Here is a 12,557-nt window from a genome sequence, read left to right on the forward strand (position 1 = left end):
TCGGGGTAGATTAAAATAATTACTTAGAAACCACGTCACATAAGGAATGTGATAAACCCGCGTTTTTCTGATGTTATTTCCATCTAAACTTGCCAGTCGATTTCTTTTAGACTTTCACATCATCTGCAGATAAACTATTGCTCTCGTTAAAATTGAAAACCAATAGCGTAACAATAGTTTGGGAATTATTCCAGATACACCACTTTAACAGGCTGTTCAACTAACCGATTAAAAATATTAAGTCTTGGTAGGAAACACTAGTTTAATATTTTGATCTAACTGTAAAGATATTTAAGTGTTCATAATCATTCACTCATATAACTATGCTGATAAGTCTTCTAAAATGCGAAAATATAACCCTTAAAGTTAATCGACCATTAACATAATTACTTGTTAAAATTTCAAACAACCTATTCTCTAAGAGTTTCCCGTAACCTCTCCCAAAACTCCTGTAAGTCGCCTTCTTCGGTTGGATATTCTAGATGGTTCTCCTTGCGTAAAAGTCTCATTATTTCGTTAGGAAGATCTTCACATTGAACATTCTCTTTCAGGATTACACAATTAATGTTTCTACCAGTTGACGCTTCTTCCTCTAGGACCATATTCAGTTCATGCACACATGCATGATCTTTCACATATGCTCTCGTTAGAATAACCAGTGTTCTGCGCGTAGTTTCTATCGCTTGTTGTACTTGGTTAAGTCTGGTACCTTTGTGGAAGTGGGGATCTTCCTCAGTTAATGTGGAAATTTGACCCCTATTTTCTAATTCAAATTTAGCTTTCTCGAGGACAAATTCCCGGTCGTCTTCAGCGTACGAGACAAAAACTTTATTACCGTATTTCGTATTATCCATCCGTTTGTTGTCTGGCAAGCGTTTAACTTTTGCCGTGTAATACAAATACCGGAGTTTCCATCGATATCGATAGACAATCGCACATGTTACTATTATGATATAAATAAGAATGGAAAAACTTGTAACTAATATTGTTATCAAATAACTTGAGCATTCTAAATTTAACTTGTCATAATCTAGTTTCGCTAGTAATACTGATGTAGCATTGTTAAGTGTACAATATGTTTCCTCTATTTTTACGAATGTCTTTGCATTTATTTTTCTTTTGACCCAAAACAGAAAATCTTTATGCTCACATGTACATTTTAAATTGTTGTTTGCAATGTTTATTTTTATATATAACAATTTATCGAGTGCCTCTCTGGCAGCTAAATTGATAGATTCCAGATTGTTATCCTCAAGATCTAAATAACTAAGATTTTTCAAATGGCTTAATTCGAACGTTATATTACTTATTTTATTATGTGATAAATGCAGGTTTTCAATTTTTGTAAGATTATTGAATATGTTTGGCATTAAATGTATAATCTTATTATCGCTAAGGTCTAGAGTACGAATATTTTTCAGATACCCTATAATAGCAGTCCCGTCATATAAGGGATACCCTAGATAATTTCTGGATACATTTAGGACTTTCAAATTAGGAATTTTAGGGAAAATTTCAAATATTCTTTCAATGAGTACCGGAAGGTTGTCAGATATGTCCAGATATTCAAGTTTACTCGGTGAATGGGCTTGTACATTATCAATTAATTTGTTTTCTGTTCCGATATCATGCTGTTTTAATTTGTCTTCGATTACTTGAAAATAGTCCTTAACTTGGTTACGAGTGAACATAGACATACACAAAGAGTGAAAATTGCTAACTGTTATTTCTGGTTGATAAGTTTCGTTTGTATTTGGTTGCAATCGTTGTTCAAATTTCTTCTCCATAGAAACATCATATCTGGGAATGGAAATAGGTCGGTTAGAAGCTGCCATTCGACTAACATCTAAATAAACTATATTGTTCACAGTACCACTCAATATCAGAAACGGTGTATAGTTACCATACAAAAACATATTAAGCTGAACTGAGAGGTACTTAATAGACTTAGGCCACTGTATTACTGAGGCTATATCCATGCGCACAATGTTGTTATTTTCAACTGTTAAGAGTTCAATGGATGTGTTTGATAAAAATATAACATCGTCTTTGCTTACTGATGAGCGAAAACCGAATTGTGAGTGATCATACAACGTGTTTAAGTTCAAACATTTCAATGTTTTGCTTCCGTTTAATCCACTGGTAATATTTGGCATAGATTCAATGCCAAGGTTGATATTCCATGACAGGTCTAGAGATGTTATGTTTCGAAGAGGCTTAAAAGTGTTATACTCTATTTTCTTGATCGAACATTTTGACATGAATACATTTTGAACTCCTAAAATATTTTCAAAGAAATTTTCATTGATATTTGGAATGTTACATCTACCGTACTCTCCAGACATATACAACTCAATAAGATTCGGCATGTAAGGCAATGTCTGTGTACCAAGTCCATCGATCACCAAGGTATGAAGATGGCGGAGTTGATTAAGTGCGTCAGGATACTTCTCGTTCCTCCAGGTATTAGACAGGCTCTGCTTTATATCTAAGAATGTTAATGTTTTCAATGGAATAAATGCATCCTCACTTATATTTGTATATCTTATTTTATTTAAACTTAAATCAAGCATCTTCAACTTGGAAAGACCAGCAAAATCCCTGCTGCGTATGCTGTCTATCCTGTTTCTGCTTAATGACAAACACTTAAGCGATTTGTACCTTTGCAAGGCTTTTCCATTAATTTCTGATACTTTGTTTCCAATCATATTCAAACAGGTTGTACTTGTTGGTAGATTGCTGGGAATATCTGTTAGGTTTAAATGACTGCAGTCAGCATAATACTCTAATACTTTATCATTGGCATGGCGAGTTAAATTGCATTTTCCTAGGACGTCCCCATCGCACATCGCAATTTCTGCCAAAGCCATAAGAAGCACCAAAACGAACCTAAACAATAGATGAATACATAAATGACTAATGGAATGATATCGATGACATATATAAAATGTCCCTAGTATTTAACAAGTGCATTGACTATGCAGTTATCGAATTAGAACAAATGGCGGAATAAAAATAAAATAAAAAAATATATCAAAAACAAGTTATAGATATAAAAGTTTTGCAATAGTTTACAATATTTTTTTCAAAAGTGCCATTATCTAAAAAAATACTCATGTAAAAAGAAAAAAATAAGAGCTCCGTCTAGCGGGGAAATATACGCCCGAAGGGTTATATCAGTGGAGGATGGAAGCAAAATTTAGATAATTTTATTTTTTGTGGGAGGTGTGGAGGAGGAGGGGGAGTAGAGTGTGTGTGTATCCGGTAGTGGTGACAGGATACTAAAGGGCAAGACACTAAATGATAACTATGATAGTTGCAGTCTGTATATCGTCTCATCACCACATGTCTATATTCCAACCTTTAATATTTAAGTTATGCTCTGGAAACAAAATATGATGGGCAGATTTCACGTCGACCTTTGATCGACCACCCTGGTTCATGCACTCTGCACATCGTCCTATCACCAAGTACCTACATCACAAGTTTGATGTCAATGCCTTAAATGGTTAATAAGTTATGCTCCAGACACTAAATATGACAGACAGATTTGACGTTTGGGCTCAGATTGTGACCTCGATCTTTCACCTACAGACCAGGTTTATGTTTTCGACACACCGTCTCATTATTGCTTATCTACATGCCAAGTTTGAAGTCTATATCTTGAATGGTTAATAAGTGATGTTCCGGACACGACATATGACGGACTGATTTGATCTTTGAGCTCAATTTGTGACCTTGACCATTGACCTACAAACCCGGTTCATGTGCTTTGCACATTGTCCCATTGCCACCTACCTATATGTCAAGTTTGAAGTCAATACCTTGCATGGTTATTTAATGATGCTCCGGACACAAAATATGATGGACAGTTTTGACCTTTCAGATCAATTTGTGACATACAGAGCCGGTATAATCGCTCTGCACATTGTCTAGTCTACCTATATGCGAAGTTTAAAGTCAATAAACTAAATGGTTATTAAGTTATGCTCCGGACACGACATATGACGGACTGATTTGACATTTGAGCTCAATTTGTGACCTTGACCTTGACCTTGACCTACAGACCCGGTTCATGTGCTTTGCACATTGTCTCATTGCCACCTACCTATGTCAAGTTTGAAGTCAATACCTTGCATGGTTATTTAATGATGTTCCGAACAAAATATGATGGACAGTTTTGACCTTTCAGCTCAATTTGTGACATACAGAGTCGGTTTAATCGCTCTGCACATTGTCTCATCTACCTATATGCGAAGTTTAAAGTCAATACCTTTAATGTTTATTAAGTTATGCTCTGGACACGACTTATGACAGACGGACAGACGGACGGACGTTCCTACATATGGGTATTTATGTGGCTACTCTTTTGTTCTCTCTATTGTTCTTTTAGCCACGTAAAAGAAAAATAGTCACATACCTATTGTTCCTGTAGCCACCTAAGTATGCAAATGTAAGCTCGGACAGACAGACAGCAGACGCACGCACCATCACATAGTACGTCCATTCTTTTCAAAACGGGCGTATGAAAAGAAATGCTTCGTAATAAGAATCAAAAAAGAGCATCACGAAATACTTATGCAGCTAAATATTTAGTTAGTTAGCTGTGCAAGTGCCGACGTAAGTGTTGTAGATGTGCCCAACTATCTCGTTACACGTGACTCTATTATACAAGCTTATTAATTACATCAACATCACTAACATAATCGTGATGCAGCATCATAGACAAATTAATTAATCCTGAATATTTTAGACTAAATTACTCATCATTAGATGTGGACGACAAAAGTCTATATACCCGAATTAAATGAATCCGTATAAAAGTTTCATCAAGTACGTTACAGGTTAAGGACAAAAGTGACTGTCTTGACATATATGAAAATAAAACTCACCAGATTTGGTGGGATTTCTGCTCTTAAAGTAATAATACTTATACTTACAAAAAATGTACGTGTCAATCTGTATGTTTTGTATGATATTTTATTTAACAATGAATAAGTGTCATTTTTGACATTTTCTCTTCTAAGAGAACTAAAAACGTAGTCATCAATTTCAGTTTTATCATTCTATCTGTGTTACATTTCTCCATTTGAAAATTTAAATGTACATAGTGTTGTGAATATTCAAACTCTATGGTGTCTCCGCATTGTATTATTTCATATGACAACCACAGATACCCTCAGTCCAGTTTGTAAAATCATGTATAGATTTGATTTACCTTCACATCAGCAGTCTATTAATGTCATCCAGTGGCCACAAAAGTCCACAAAAGTGACTCCCCACCTGGGCTTGCAATCATTTCTGATTATTTTTTCATGTTAATTTCGATTCATGGATTTCATTCAATGTTTATTAATGATGTAAGTCCGATCAAGACAGTGCAAGGCAGAGTGAGGTGTGTTGTACATTTTATTACATCTCATAGTTTCTGGATGTGTTCATGCTTTTAACGCCTTTTTTAGCTTTAATTACATTGTGTAGAAATAAAAAAATTTTTTTTTAAGTCTTCCATGATTTTCAAACGCCGACCTAAGATTAACAGATGACACGTTTTAGCTTGAAGACAAGTTCCTTGTTCAATTTACATTTGAACAATATTTAATTTACTAAAATTTTTCTTCAGTCTATGAAAGAAGAAATGTTTCGTTATCGATATATTGAATAATATACCTTTTTTTTCGTGATTTTATCCATATTTTTCTAATCTTATCTGATCTTAGATTATCTTGTGAAATCTAATCAAATCTAAATTGTATTTGTTACGTGTGGGGGGTTATTTACAAATGCTGTATTATGTTTTGCCAAATACGTCTCTAACCTGATATGATTTAATCTAATCTAATCTAAATTGATTATTTAATTGTAAATGTCCTTATCAGTCCTTTGAAATTTAATTTATTAACAAATCGCTGCAATTTTGAAGATAATTGTAAGACAATCACAGTTCGTCTGAATCCGTAATACACAAACAAATAACTGCTCAAAAATGTTCTTAACCAGGCTTACCGTATCCTTTAGTATTTAAATGGCAGCAAACGGAAAAAGTATACACTGTTGATAAAACTTACCATATATGACTAAAGAATGTGGTTTTCATAAAAATCATCTATAAACAAGTAAGAGAGAGCTAAATTTACTTAGTACCTTGTGAAATATTGCTACTGCTTTTTACTCTTTTTTTCTGTTGAGTGTAACGTCACATCGACACATTTTAGGTTACATTGCTACTTTCTAACTTTTGACGGTGTAGGAAGACACCAGATGCTCTCCCATGCATTATTTCATCACAGGCGTCACCTTGGTAGAATCGATGACCTTCAATAAATCAGCTGCATGGTTTTCTGAGATGAAAACGACATTTCGCACCTACAGCGGTGAACAGAAGTCTGCGACCTTGATCTCTCGGTCACGGGGCCCTATTTCTTTTTGCTAAAGATGAATTCTTTCACAGCTAACAGAGATTAATATATTTAATCTTAGGCTTTGCTTAAAAACCTCAAATTTTTCTTGCTTTATTGTCTGCACAATATGATGCATTTAGGCCGGTTATATAACTAGAAATAATGCAAGAACCTTAAACTAATTCCAACATAGCGGTTTATTGATGATTTATAATCTTTAGTTACTTATGCAATACAGTAACAATTCCTCAAAAGAAATCCAACCCAAACTCTGAAAATTAGTTGATATTTAAGGGCAGCTTCATTTAGATTTTAATTAAACAAAGTATTGCAAATGTATCTAAAACAAAATCAATTAAACGAAATATTAGTATCATTTCTTTATTCACTTGCATACATTACATAATAAAGCAGTTCAAGAAGCATTTTCTAAGTAATTAATGTAACTGTTTAAGAATTTCGAGAAAATATATCCACCCGCTTAGCTTAGTAGGGAGAGCGCAGATCTACGGATCGAGGGGTTGTGAGTTCGATCCCCAGGCGGGGCGTATGTTCTCCGTGACGATTTGATAAAAGACATTGTGTCTAAAATCATTCGTCCTCCATCTCTGATTCATGTGGGGAAGTTGGCAGCTACTTGCGGAGAACAGGTTTGTACTGGTACAGAATCCAGAAACACTGTTTAGGTTAACTGCCCGCCGATATATAACTAAAATACTGTTGAAAAACGGCGTTAAACCCTTAACAAACAAACAAATCGAGAAAATATTGACGTTTAAGTGCTCCACACATCTGCAGTAACATTGTGAATACATTTTTGTTTTACAACCCCACTATGAATGCTTTTTTCTTGAGTCTGACTTTGAGATAAACATGTTTGGCGTTCAAGTCCTTTTTATTCCAATGCCGATTGCTTTTAGAAATATTATGTTGTAAGGACTTCATCTCAGTCGCAATCTTTAGCTGAGGGAAATTTAAAACGCCAAAACTAAAATCATCTCTCTTGTTAAAGATTTATGTATGAATAATATCATGTACAGAAAAAAGTGTAAATTAAACATATTCCATAGTGTATGAATTGTAATTTAATTGGATATCTATAGCGTAAATTGCTGGTTGTAAATAAGATTATCTTTGTCACGGAGATATTCTATGTAGGTGATATATCGATAAATTCATAAAACTACGAAAAGCTAATAGTGCACAATTAGTTCCTCCTACATTTCAGCACCTGATATGAATATTTTCAATTTTGATCTGTCATGGACGTGATTTTAAAAAAGGCCTTGTAAACGTTGTCGTCAAAGGCCGAAATGGTAAAATGTTCAATGGTATTAGCAAAATAATTATTAAAATTTCACCCCAGAAACATTGTGACCTACCTACATGTCTAAAGTGATATATAAAGTATACAATGTATGCTGATTACATGGGAAGCTGGACTTTGATCTTACCGACGATTATCCAAGTTTTGACAAATTCCTTTGCTCCATTTACAATTAGCTAGTCTTTTGAACAGGAAAGTTTAAATATTTGGCACAACACATCAACCTGTAGAAAATTTCATATGTAGTTCTGTGTATGTTTCGATATCAGAATTTTAGAAAATGATACATTTTCATATTTCATCCAACGAAAATGGCAGTAGCCAATATATATACTGAGACAAATTGAATTTGTACTTCAAATTTTACATTTTGTGTCCGACGTCTTAATTACACAGTACTAAAAGAGTAGTCTCCTCTTGCCCCTCATCAATATGGGTTCGAGACCTAGCTTAGGGTGTAGATTTCTTAATGTGAGGAAGTCATTCAGCTGCTTCACGAAAGCTCGGTTGGAAAGGTCGCCATTTGACCTACATTGTGTTGGTGTGAATTCAAACCCAACAAAACACACACACACACAGTACCAATACCAAATGACAGGCAATACTTTTGCCATAAGATTTCAAATTAGGCTGGTCATTTTAACTAATTCCAACATTATATGAACATAAACGTTTTGGTGTGGAATAAGTAGTATGTAAGGAAAAGAAACACAGAAAAAAGTCCTCAAAGTATCATGGCACATTTTTGAGATATTTTATCTGAAACTGTGAATTATTGTTACGTCTTAAATACGTATTGTGGCCGTTACTGTGGACAATATGCTGTATTGTTCTACCACTAGTATACTGTAGCATAAATGTTTCTTTCAATTATCAGAGATAAAGATATTTTAAGATTTCTAGCAAGTGTTGGTAGGCTACGTTTAGTCAAATGCGCCGGGGTGTCACAGTTCAGAACATAAGTATCAAAAGTCAGAACATAGAATTTCTAACCAAATCTATACGTAAATTTTATTCCACATAATTTATTATATTTTCAAATTACTAAGATTTGCTTGAACATTAGTCATGTGACAGGTTATTCTTCAATCCCATCGGGACTGAGCCTAACAGGGATAACTTTTACTTACAATGTCCTCTGACTCTGGAAGATGGTGGGAGTTAAGAGTGAGGTCAGGTGCACCATAACCCGCTTTAAGCTCCCTATTAAAAATTTTACAATTGACTTTTTCAAGGCGGTGCCCCATTGTATTCCTTTATTTGTTCGTTTTGTCCTCGTGTATTTGCTTTTTCTGTGGGTGTGTGCGTTTTCTTGCAAGTGTCTGTCTGTATTTGTCATGGTCGTATGCACGCCCATATGCAATTGGTAGCGGTTTTAGGAGACGTGGCTTTACCCGTTAGATATTCATCCTTGTTTTCTTTCTACAAGGTATATCACTACTAGAATGTTATGGAAATGTTATTAATAAATTTCGTAAGATTCTAGGTCATGACAATTTGGTGAAGCTATACACGTTTAATAAAACAAGGATATGACCCGACTTCATTTAGCACAGTCTGACAGGGCAGATGGTAGAGTTCATAATTTGCAGACATTAAAGACAACTGGGACTAAACTGCTATGTTTTCAGCCCTGTTTCGTCATAAGGGACTTCATATTAAGATCGCTGGATTCGAATCTCTCGCCTATCATCGATTTTGAGTATAGAACTATTTTTCGCGGGGAAGTCATCCAGCTTGCAACGAAGGTCCGTGATTCTACCTCGGTGCTATTCCATGCCGGAAATAATGCATAGAGAGGTACGTAGGGTCTTCCTTTACCTTCAGAAGTTTGAGTGTCACCAAATGATGCTTAACTGTGTCGGTGTGACGTGAAACCTGGCAAAAACAAATAAAACATGTTTCGTCTGATCTTCCCTGGAGTTCCTATTGTTGCTAACATTGAATAGTTGTCCCCCTTTGAAAATGAATGCCATTTGTAAAAAAATAAAAATAAATAATTGCTGAAAACTGTGTTCCACCTATTTATGTGAAATTTCAACACTCACACGCTATTGCAAATGCATCAAAACGAGCATGTGTAACAGTTCCTTGAAAATGGTGAGTTTTTAAAGGTGCTTGACTGTCCGGAAGTGTGGCCCCTTTATGTAAAATATTTTACCATTGTTAAACAGAGTACGCCTTCTATTTAGAATTTTATAATAGACGGTAACGTAATAACAAGTTAAAGGTGTTATATCCGATTATTTGATTTCTTACTACAAAATTTTCTACATTTGTATTAATACTTACCTAGTTGCACCATATGCCACGTTTTTCTCTTTTATTGTGTCTGACTGTACAGATATGCACTATTAAAGGGCGACTGGGAGTGAGCAGTTTTCAAATTCATTTGCCTCCTGGCATTTTTCGTTGAGCCCTTACTGGTGTTTCTCTTTCTGTCTCACTTTCTACGACGTCTTTTTGGTTATTTGGTTTTATGTATATAGTTTTACAGGAAAATGGTTTAATTTTACATTCAGTAACTTTTGTTACCAGACCATATGCAAGGGAGTTAACTAGTGGGGAAGACTTTTATTTACACAGCCTCGTAACATAGTAAGGATCAAATGTAAAGTTCTGAAGTTGCCTGGTGATGTTTTGCCACAGACCGTACCAAGTCGGTACCCAACAGTGTTTCTTTATGTGTTTGTTTTGTCCTTATTGTCTGTTAATGTCTTTGTTTTACTTTGTCTATGCATTTTTGTGACATAAAATGTTTATGACATACACTGCTGAAAGGTTTGTAACATATACTACTGAAAGGTTTGTGACATACACTGTTGAAAGGTTTGTGACATACACTGCTGAACGGTTTGTCACATACACTAATGAAGGGTTTGTGACAGTTTGTGACAAACACTGCTAAAATGTTTGTTACATACACTGCTAAACGGTTTGTGACAAACACTGCTGAAAGGTTTGTGACATACACTGCTGAAAGTTTTAACACATACACTACTGAAAGGTTTGTGACATACATTGCAAAAAGGTTTGTGACATACAGTGCTGAACGGTTTGTGACGTACATTGCTTAAAGGTTTGTGACATACACTGTTGAACGGTTTGTGACATACACTGCTGAACGGGTTGTGACATACACTGCTGAACGGTTTGTGACATACACTGCTGAAAGGTTTGATTTTAGGGAGGCTAGTTCTTAGAACGCGACCTTTTCTATTCGATCACTGGCCTAATTTCTTACAAATATGTATGTACGTTTTTAGCTCACCTGAGCAATGCTCAGGTGAGTTTTTCTGATCACTCGATGTCCGGCGTCCGTCGTCTGTCTGTCTGTCGTCTGGCGTCTGTCGTCTGTCGTCTGTCAACATTTAGCTTGTGTATGCGATAGAGGCTGTATTTTTCAATTAATCTTCATGAATATTGGTCAGAATGATAACCTTGATGAAATCTAGGCCAAGTTCGAAAATGGGTCATCTAGGGTCAAAAACTAGGTCACTAGGTCAAATCAAAGAAAAACCTTGTGTATGCGATAGAGGCTGTATTTTTCAATTGATCTTCATGAATATTGGTCAGAATGATAACCTTGATGAAATCTAGGCCGAGTTCGAAAATGGGTCACCTCGGGTCAAAAACTAGGTCACTAGGTCAAATCAAAGAAAAACCTTGTGTATGCGATAGAGGCTGTATTTTTCAATTGATCTTCATGAATATTGGTCAGAATGATTGCCTTGATAAAATCTAGGCCGAGTTCGAAAATGGGTCATCTCGGGTCAAAAACTAGGTCACTAGGTCAAATCAAAGAAAAACCTTGTGTATGCGATAGAGGCTGTATTTTTCATTTGATCTTCATGAATTTTGGTCAGAATGATTGCCTTGATGAAATCTAGGCCTAGTTAGAAAATGGGTTATCTTGGGTCAAAAACTAGGTCACTAGGTTAAATCAAAGAAAAACCTTGTGTATGCGATAGAGGCTGTATTTTTCATTTGATCTTCATGAATATTGGTCAGAATGATTGCCTTGATGAAATCTAGGCCTAGTTCGAAAATGGGTCATCTCGGGTCAAAAACTAGGTCACTAGGTCAAATCAAAGAAAAACCTTGTGTATGCGATAGAGGCTGTATTTTTCAATTATTCCTCATGAATATTGGTCAGAATGATAACCTTGATTAAATCTAGGCCGAGTTCGAAAATGGGTCATCTGGGGTCAAAAACTAGGTCACTAGGTCAAATCAAAGAAAAACCTTGTGTATGTGATAGAGGCGGTATTTTTCAATTGATCTTCATGAATTTTTGTCAGAATGATTGCCTTGATGAAATCTAGGCCAAGTTCGAAAATGGGTCATCTGGGGTCAAAAACTAGGTCACTAGGTCAGATCAAGGAAAAACATTGTGTATGCAATAGAGGCTGTATTTTTCAACTGATCTTCATGAAATTTAGCCAGAATGATTACCTTGATAAAATCGAGGCCGAGTTCGAAAATGGGTCATCTGGGGTCAAAAACTAGGTCACTAGGTCAAATCGAAGAAAAACATTGTGTAGGCAATAGAGGATGTAGTTTTCAATTGATATTCATGAAATTTGGTCAGAGTGATTGGCTTGATGAAATCTAGGTCGAGTTTGAATATGGGTTATCTGAGGTCAAAAACTAGGTCACTAGGTCAAATTAAAGAAAAATCTTGTGTATGCGATAGAGACTGTTTTTTTCAATTGATTTTTATGAAATTTGGTCAGGATGATTGCCTTAATGAAATCTAGGTCGAATTTGAATATGGGTCATCTGAGGTCAAAAACTAGGTCACTTGGTCAAATCAAAGAAAAAACTTG

General features: G+C 35.3%; 1 protein-coding gene across 1 annotated transcript; it reads right to left on the reverse strand.

Annotated features, from left to right (window-relative positions):
• Positions 1 to 410: 410 nt before the first annotated feature.
• On the reverse strand, positions 411 to 3,095 carry LOC128557285 (toll-like receptor 4). The gene is made up of 2 exons (XM_053544515.1): positions 1,577 to 3,095; positions 411 to 865 (listed from the first exon to the last, which is right to left on the reverse strand). The coding sequence occupies exons 1-2, from the start codon at positions 2,868 to 2,870 to the stop codon at positions 411 to 413; spliced, it is 1,749 nt and encodes a 582-aa protein (XP_053400490.1). The 5' UTR covers positions 2,871 to 3,095.
• Between the last annotated feature and the right edge of the window lie 9,462 nt (positions 3,096 to 12,557).

Source organism: Mercenaria mercenaria, chromosome 5 (genome assembly GCF_021730395.1).
Source record: "Mercenaria mercenaria strain notata chromosome 5, MADL_Memer_1, whole genome shotgun sequence".
Taxonomy (NCBI): domain Eukaryota; kingdom Metazoa; phylum Mollusca; class Bivalvia; order Venerida; family Veneridae; genus Mercenaria; species Mercenaria mercenaria.

Bases quoted from the DNA above. Each gene is read 5' to 3' on its own strand.
- LOC128557285 (XM_053544515.1), bottom strand. From the start codon at position 2,870: ATGGCTTTGGCAGAAATTGCGATGTGCGATGGGGACGTCCTAGGAAAA. The intron at 866-1,576 runs GTAAACTTGAAT...AACGCTTGCCAG, and splicing joins TGTACAAGCCCATTCACCGA to ACAACAAACGGATGGATAAT.